Source organism: Morus notabilis, unplaced genomic scaffold (assembly GCF_000414095.1).
Source record: "Morus notabilis unplaced genomic scaffold, ASM41409v2 Scaffold409, whole genome shotgun sequence".
Lineage (NCBI taxonomy): Eukaryota > Viridiplantae > Streptophyta > Magnoliopsida > Rosales > Moraceae > Morus > Morus notabilis.
This window is the reverse complement of record NW_010357248.1, coordinates 418,182-427,335: the sequence shown is the minus strand read 5'-3', so window position 1 is coordinate 427,335 and position 9,154 is coordinate 418,182. Positions and strand designations below refer to the sequence as shown.

The window sequence follows — 9,154 nt, the reverse complement described above, 5'->3', positions numbered from 1 at the left end:
CCATTAGTAAAGACATTTAAAAATGACTAACATTATGTAACCCACAACCCTTTGGCTTAAAGTTGGAAAGAGCATTTTTTTTCTCTCTCTCTCTCTTTGAGTTGGAGTGGTAAATATAATATATTTAAAAAAAATAATGGTAAAGGTTTTTTTTTATGATGAGGTTATAGTTAGATCATCCTATCTTGTAAATAAAGTAATTTGAAAAGTAATGCATTGTGCCGTGGCTAAATAAGGCATGTTTAGTTTGCTAATTTGAGTTTTTAATTCGGGTTAATATGTGATTTTATGTAAAATCTTTTTATTATAGTAAAAAAATTAGATGTTACTATTTTTTAGAGCTTTTTATTATAACAAAACTCAAATCGGTGAAATAAACGGGGCCTAAGTTTTTAGTATTTTCTTCTTTTCTCTTCTTTGTTAAAAGTCTTTTCAATATGAAATCAATTAACTCAACTTGTGTACAAATGATAACTGATAAAACTTGATAGCACTCATTTATCAACGGAAGATGTCAAATAGAAATGAAAAATTCAAGTCTTTGTTTTAGCGTATAATATAATCATTAAAGACTATAATCCATCATGTACATTATAATTTATAGATAATCCATCATTATTTGCATGCTTGATCACAATTTAACTGCCAGCACCTATTAACTTTGAGAGATTAACATAAAGTAAAGGATTTTCAATACTAAATAGCGTTCTTACAATTTTGATTTAATCTAATAGTTAAAAACTATATCCTACTAATAACATTTTTTTTCCAAGCCTTAAAAAGAATTCTCCAAATTCTCACCTACTATACATAATGATAATAAACCTGTCTAAAAAGTAAATAAGATATATGTAGAAAGATGAAACTTTCTCTCTCTACCAAAATCTCCCAATAATTAGGGGTGGCAATTCATATTACCGTGTTGTGTTGACCCTCCCAGTTAACATGAACGCAACTTATTTATTATTCGTGTTAAAATACAAAACCCAAACACGACATGTATATTGACGGGTTGACACAACACGATTAACCAATTTATTAAACATGTCATAACAGTATCGTGTCAACCTATCTCTAATAACTCGTTTATAAAATGAGTGATAATAAGGTTGTGTCAACTTATTTCTCAACATAGATAACAAACATGTTGTAATTGTGTTACGTATTCGTGTTACTCAAATATGACACGTTTAATAAACAAATTACAACGAGTCAATTACGGATTGGCGAGTCGACTAGAAAACGACATGCTATTTAATTGTATTTCAAGAGATTGACCTATTTTTGACCTAAATTTATTTATGATAAATTAAAATTCACTAATTTCGTACGGATTTCAAACCATAATATCGTATCGTTATTGAATTGTCAGCCCTATCAACAACCCCCTCCTCTTTCCGATTATCCAAAAAAAAAAAATCCCTCCGACTCTCTCTCTCTCTACACATATTTGAGCTGTGACAAAGATGTTATCAAATAAATATCAATATCTTTTGACCCTACCTTGGCTTCAAAAATTAGCAAAAACCTCTCTTAGTTGCCATGACAGAATACAGGTTATTAATCTCTAACCCCCCACAATCACTTCAATCACATCATCCACGAATCTCTCTTTCTCTCTCTCACACACACGCATGCACAAAGAACATACACAGTGATATAGAGAGAGAAACTCACAGAGACAATACATGGATCCAAAAAACACTTGCTACTAAAAATTCACACTGACCAAACGACCACATTCTCCTCCCACACACCTTAACACAAGGACAAACAAAACAAAACACAATGCACTTCTGTTCGTTCTCACTCTTCTTCCTCACCCTTGCCAACCTAACTCTTCATGGCCAGGCCTAGAATGCAAACCAGATATGACTAGTACTAAAAACGACGACAACAATATTCTCCACGTCTCAAGGCTTGACTTTGGCAATCCACCTTACCCCACTTGCAAGAAAACGACAACTTTCCCTTTCCAAATCTTCAATCTTCCTTATCTCCAATCCGTTTTCTTCTTCAATTGTTTCACCATCACCAACCCCAATCTTGTTTCCAACTCTTCTTTTGCTTCTTCTTCTACACTTCAGCAGCTTAGTCTCCGGTCGAACCCGGCTCTAACCGGTCCAATCCCACCGGAGATTTCTCATCTGAAATCGTTAAAAATCCTTACATTGTCTCAGAACCGCCTCTCAGGCACAATCCCAGAAGAGATTTTCTCCTTGACCAATTTAGTGCACCTTGATTTGAGCTACAACATGCTCACAGGCAGTGTCTCAGACCAATTGGGCAATCTCAAAAACCTTGTGGGGCTTGATTTGAGCTACAACATGATTAGAAACACAATCCCAAGCACAATTGGCCAACTGGGTCTGCTTCAAAAGCTTGACTTGAGCTCCAATTTGCTCACTGGTGGGATTCCTAGTACTATTGGGAAGCTCAATTCATTGGTGTTTTTGGCCTTGAGCAACAACCATTTGAGTGGGAAATTCCCACAAGAAATAGAGAATTTAGAGAGCTTGCAGTATTTCATAATGGATGAGAGAATCCCATGTCCATGAATTTTCTGCCATTGGAGCTTGGTAAGCTTGTGAGGCTACAAGAGCTAAGGCTTGCTGATTCTGGCTACTCTGGAACCATACCAGAGAGCTTTTCACAGCTGAAGAATCTGACCACTTTGTCCTTGCAAAACAAGAAATTGACAGGAGAGATTCCAAGAGGTTTTGGGGGTCTCCCACATATTTACCACTTGAATCTGAGCAGGAATTTCTTGGGTGGAATTGTGCCTTTCAATGCAAGTTTCTTGAACAGGCTGGGAAGGAATCTAGATCTTAGTGGGAATCTAGGACTTTGTTTGAGTTCCTCTGAGGCTTATAGTGTGAAGATTGGAGTTACTATTTGTGGAAGAAACAAGATTAATGGTGGCTCTGATGATCTCAAACAGCCCTTGATGAGCTCTCATGCTCCTCCATTTGGCAATAAATTTTTTCTTCCTAGTGGTTTTGGTGTCTTGGTCTTGCATCAGATGTTGTTTCTTCTAGTGTGATTTTAGAATATTAGGGAGATGTTTGTTTCCTGCATTTCTTGATTTTGAATCACGATTCATGATTCTTTACGGTGTTTTTTTCTAAAAAAAAAAACACCCGTAAAATAAGAATGATTCTGAATCATGATTTTAAATCTATGAACCAAACATCTACTAATTCTAACATGTTGTAATGTTTATGTCATGACCATAGGGATGTTCTTTCTGAACATGTTGAATTTACAACTGTCTTACATAGGATTTATTGGGATTTTGCAGGATCTGATATTGTAGATGCATAAGAATCAACTAAAAACTTAACAGAAATCTCGGTCTTTTTTCTGATGTATGTATCAACTTTTCTTCTATAGCTAAGTAATTTTAGTTTGAGGCATTGTTCAAAATATAGTGATTTAATGATGTCAGTGCCTTACTATAGGCTTTTCAGAGAGAAATCTCAATAATTCATTTGGCATCAAGTATCAAAGGAAAATTGCCACCATTCCAATTATTTTGTTTGGTAAGGGTCCTTTATTTTTATCTTTTTTTTTTGTTGTTGGTAGTTCTGCAAATAGTTTTTTCCTTTAAATATGGTGTCCCTTATTTTGACCACTTTTCTTGAGAGGGTTCCATACGCTTGCAAGAGAGAACATCATTTGGTACTATCTTAGGAACACATTGTGCTTTCTCTGAGTAATTTCTTTGAATGTCACAAGACTCATGTTTGTCCAATTAAAGGATCCTGCAAAAATATAAAGGTGGGACAATTGCTTTGGTGGGGACATCAAATTGAGGGAGAAAAACTCACCCAATTGTAGATCTGCATTTACATTGATAAGATTCTCAATGGGAAAAAAATAATTGAATCTACAGTGTAAATGCACATAGTTCATGACTTGAGATCATTATAGCATTTATAAAGGATAAAATCAAGTGCATGAGATGGTAGTGTAACAGCTTAGAATACATTATAGGTGGAACCAAGTGTTATTTAGTCTAATTCATAAAATTTATACGGCGATTTTTGTGCAAGTATGATTCTAAACTATGTTTTATTAAGTTACGTTAAATTATCTTATATTGTTATATTTTATTTGATTTGATAATACTTTTAGAAAAATATTTCAACGCAACTACAATGTTAAACACCACACTAATAGAAGGTCTGTGAGCCTCTTTCAGGGAAACTCACCTTCTATTACTAGCTAGTATACAACATTAATGGTAGCTTATAACATTAGTCATACTCCTAATGCCATTTACGGTTCAAAACTGTATACTAACACTATGATATATTTTTTGGTACGGACCATGTTATTCTCCAATTTATATTTGGAATTTAGTGTGTAAATATTGCTTAGTTTGAAATTGGAAAAGAGCACATGAAGAAGTGGGGCTTCTTAGGACAAGAGGTGTAGACCTATGATGAAACAAGACTATGGTGACGTTTGGTAAGAGAATTCGTACCCTAATTCGAATTATAATTTATAATTCGTTATATTATTTTTTCTTATAAAAAATACACACAAATTAAAAATAATTTTAATCTTATAATTCTAATTTATGAACAAACGTAGCTGACTTCAAAGGACAAAATAAGATTTGTAAGAGCTGGAACTCAATTCCCACCCACCCTATTTCCCTTTTCCCTCCTGGAGGCTAGAGCTGCAAAATTAAAATTGCTCTACTATTTGTATACAGTATAATGAGGTACAATTTAGCTGCCTACTCTATTGTTTTCTTGCTCTGTTTCACTATTTACCCACTAACCACAATAACTTTTGGATTCCAAAATTATCCTCATGATGGAGATAAATAGTGATGAAGCTATAAATTTTTATTGGAACTTGGTAGGAATCTATAATTAGAAAATAATAATAGTAAGATTATAAGATCAAATTTTTAATGTTTAATGTGGATTTTGTGCATATTGATATAATAAATTATACACACATATATATATTTATGTTTTTTTTTAAAAAATAAATTCACTGGGGTTAAACCTCGCTTGGTTCCGTTCATGGAGATAAGAAAGATTAGCACAGTTGTACTCCAAATCTGTGTAGATAGGTAGAAAATTATTAGTTCTAACCCCTTTTTACTTTAAACATCCATATTCATTCAAAATACTTGTTTACCATTTGTTGACGGCTGAATTTCGCCAACAAAATTATGTCGGGTTATTTCTTGGTACTCTGTTGGGTTATCGGCCTGAAATCGTTATAAATTTGGGTTAATGTTGCTAAAGTACTTTTTGTAGTGTGGTAATTTAAGAAGTGCGAAAGTGATACTTGAATGAATGTAAAAGGCACACAAGATTTATAGTGGTTCACTCTGTTAATCAAGAGTTACATCCACTGTGTATTGTATATATCTTTTTTCTACTTTTATTACCTCTGAAAAAGATCCCCTCGATCCTTTAGGGCTTTGCCCCTTTTATAGCCCAAAGATTACTTCTTGGGCAGTTCTTCTTTGTAGGCTTATCTACTCGAGTGGCCTACTACCTTATGGGCCCAAATCATAGCCTGTCAATACCTTTTGTACTGTTCACTCATCCAATTTATCCCCTATTACGGCTCTGCAAATTCTATAATCCTCAACCGTCCGTTACAGGCGATTTTAGGGGCTCATAATTAATCCTTGCGCTACTGACATCTTTTGAACCCATATGCAACCTGCATGTGTTAGGGATCTTTATTGAGGTACTCCGTAACCCGTATTCTGCCATCGACGCCTATACTAGCAAACAAGGCGCAGCTTCGTTCGGCTGACTCTTGTGGCGCTTCCAATGCACAATTTATACAGGCCTCGATGGTCTCGAATGGTCAGTGGTCTAAGAATTCGTTCATACACTTAGCCTTTCTAATCATTCAGAAGGAAAATAAGGTATAGATGTTGATTGCTATCTGACGTGACAAATACAGAGTCATATAGAGCGCTATCGCCGTCCAACATATTAGTGCACATTTTTCCACATAACACCATTGTAATATAAATATCAAAGTTTAAAAACATTGACTAGACAAGAGATAGTTTTTGTATTAAAAAAATTAATACAAAAATTAATACAATTTGCTCCATTTATGAACCTCTGACCCAGATAGATTCCCTTCACAATGTGGGCAACTATTCTGAAAAAGAATCAAATCCAACTTCCTGTTTTATACACCAGAACAAACAAGTAGAATCCAAAAATCAAGGAGATCTATTTTTCTTCCATTACCTAAGAGGGAAAAAAAGTAGAAGTTTCCTCCTCAGTCACAAGTCACACCCTAACTTTTATCATTTTTTCATGTTTGCACCTCCGAAATACATCATGAATAGGCATTGCTGTGTCACCCTCATGAATGATTTTCTAACAAAGTGAAATTAACAAAATGACATTCTTCTAATTTTTTATGAAGAAAGACATTTACTCATTGTCACCCTTTACCGCCACTGCACCGCTTGCTTTTGTTTGGACTCTGACAGTATTATATTAAGTACTATTATATTGGGTAGTGGTATTTACATTCTTTCTTCTCTTTTTTTGATTGACTCATATTGAGTATTGACATTGCTATCTCTCCCTCATCTTTGGTTGGTTGAATTCTCCACCTCTTGTGCATTTTCTCTATTCTTTAATTGGTCCATGTTAGACATTGACATTAGTATTAATATTGGCATTGACATCAATATTAGTATCGGTATTGACATCGGTATCGGTATTGACATCGGTAGAAAGTTAAGAATTATTTATAAAGTCGTATTTTAGTTTTTAGTTTTTTTTAATTGGCAAACTCTTAATGTTTCTTACATGCGCATTATAAATTTAAAATGAGTTGTTAACGATATTTATTTTTGTTTTAAAATTAAGATTGATTATTTAGTTATTTATCTTTATTAATAAAAGTAATTTAATATTTTATTATTATGTTTGTAGAGTTATATAAAACCTTCTTTATTAATTTATTCAAAGAATTAAATTTTCTCTTCAATTACAATTGAATTTTAACATTACGATTATTTTTTTATTATTTTATTTTGCACCGGGTATTTCTCACACTCACGTGCGGGTCATCTGCAACATAATCAAACAAAGCACCAGATTTAGAGGGTTTACTATTTGTTTTTTTCTTTTGACCATCCCTTTTCTCTTTCTTCATGCCCATCTTTCTTTTTTTTTTTCTTTTTTTTTTTTTCCTTCGCTTTGAGCCTCTGTGCACATGCGGTGAAGTGAAGTTTGGGGAAGACAAAAACCTGTAGCAAATCTTGTGAGGTGCAGTGGCGGTAAAGGGTGTATGGTGGGGAGAAGTCAATTCTACATGCAATTTTCATGGCAAAGTCTTTTTCTTTTCAAATTTGAAATGGTTATATCTGAAATCAATAAGAACCTATACTTGAAATTAGTGGTAATGTGATTTTAGGTGTTTTTAGTTTGCCCTTAAATCTTGTTAGCGTACATGTGATTTAGATTGTTTGGCCAAGAGTTTCAATAGAAGATGTACAAACCTTAATTTGCGATTGGTAATTTTTCTCGAACGAGAAGGAAAACTCTGCAAAGAAAGTAGCGATAAATTTATCTGTTTTTTTTTTTTTTTTTTTTTTTTTGGGGGCGAACACCTATTTCACTAGAAGAGAATCGAAATATTTAATTATTTAAAAGAACAATTATAAAAAGTGGAATATCTAATTTCAAAGAATTTCACTTGTCTTCCTCTACTCTCATAGGCATCATCACCGTTCATCATTTCTTTGAACTCACGAACCAACTCTCTGCACATTTCAAAGCCAGAAGGTATTGAGATTTTTTTTGAGTCTAATACGTTTTTTTTTTTTTCTTTCTTTCTAAACGAGATCAATTTCATAACTGACCAATTTAAAGTTGAAATTCGTAAAAAAGCTAAACAATTTTGCTACAAATCTATTTAGAAGACTAAATATAGCACTCCCACTCTTCTGCATTTTTTCTTTTATACAAAACTCACTTGTTTTCCTAGTTGCTGCGAAGGGAGAAGAAGGATAGAAAGAGAGAGAAAAGGGGTTGGATGGTGGATCGCAGAAAAAAAAATTTATGTTTGGTAGAGGGATTCGTTCTTGATTCGAATCATGATTCATGGTTCGTTACAGTATTTTTTCTCATAAAAAATTGACGTAAATAAAAAATAGTTCAAATCACATGATTTTGAATCCTTCAATTAAACGTCCTAATCTCGTTCATTTTACTGATTTGAAGTTTTAGATTTAAATTTTTATAGTTAAAAACTTTAAAAAAAATATCACATTTTATTTTTTTTATTACAGTTAAAAACTCTTAAAAAAATATTAAATTTTAACTTGAATTGAAAACTCAAATTCTCAGTAAGATAAAGTAAATTTTATTTTGATTTTTTTAATGAATTTACATTTTTCAAAGCACTTATTTATTTATTTTTTTAAAATGATGTCAGTCCCACAGAAAACCCAAATCAGCAGCCACTTCAGCTATCCACCTCAATGCCACGTGGGATGGTAAGGGACACCACTGCTGCCCCTAGCTTTACTCATATGAAAATGCATCATCAGTCCATAGTTAACGGAAAAGAGAATGACAAAGGGCCGTTCATTTTATCGATTCGAGTTTAAAATTTGAATTTTGTTATAGTAAAAAATTCTTAAAAATAATTATATTTAACTTTTTTACTACAGTAAAAAGCTCTCACACAAAATCACATCTCAACTGGAATTACAAACTCGAATCAGCGAAGTGAACGGGCCCAAATAACACATCATGTTTTCAGGTGTAAAAACACTAATGAAGAGAAAAAATTGAGATTGAATTGATGTGAGGGTGGCTGTGCAGAAACATCCCGCCCGATCAGAATCACTCAAACCCAACAATGCGATCACTATCATATCGACACCCAAAGTCGACGGGTTTAAAAAAAAATTTTGTCTGAACCAAATGATAACACCCTAAAGTTTAGTAATCAAGAATAGAAAAATCTCCATTAAATAATAAATCTAATTTATTAAATTAATAATCTCGTTAAATGCATAAAATATATTAAAAAAATTGTAGAAAATAAGCATACGTTTATAATTTATGAAAATAAATGGCCAATTTATTAATTTATAAAAATTAATAGAACATTTCATGTTTTTAATTTTTAA

The 9,154-nt window shown here is 32.9% G+C and overlaps 2 protein-coding genes across 2 annotated transcripts; both read left to right on the top strand.

Annotated features, from left to right (window-relative positions):
- Window positions 1-1,871: 1,871 nt before the first annotated feature.
- On the top strand, window positions 1,872-2,558 carry LOC112092217 (protein TOO MANY MOUTHS-like). The gene has a single exon (XM_024167752.1). The coding sequence runs from the start codon at window positions 1,872-1,874 to the stop codon at window positions 2,556-2,558; it is 687 nt and encodes a 228-aa protein (XP_024023520.1).
- LOC21403800 (receptor-like protein 51) lies at window positions 2,555-3,043 on the top strand. The gene has a single exon (XM_024167745.1). It carries the CDS (start codon window positions 2,555-2,557, stop codon window positions 3,041-3,043), a length of 489 nt encoding a protein of 162 aa, XP_024023513.1.
- Window positions 3,044-9,154: the final 6,111 nt, after the last annotated feature.

What these genes read in the sequence shown, in the direction of transcription:
- LOC112092217 (XM_024167752.1), top strand. Translation starts at nt 1,872, where the DNA reads ATGACTAGTACTAAAAACGACGACAACAATATTCTCCACGTCTCAAGG.
- LOC21403800 (XM_024167745.1), top strand. Translation starts at nt 2,555, where the DNA reads ATGAATTTTCTGCCATTGGAGCTTGGTAAGCTTGTGAGGCTACAAGAG.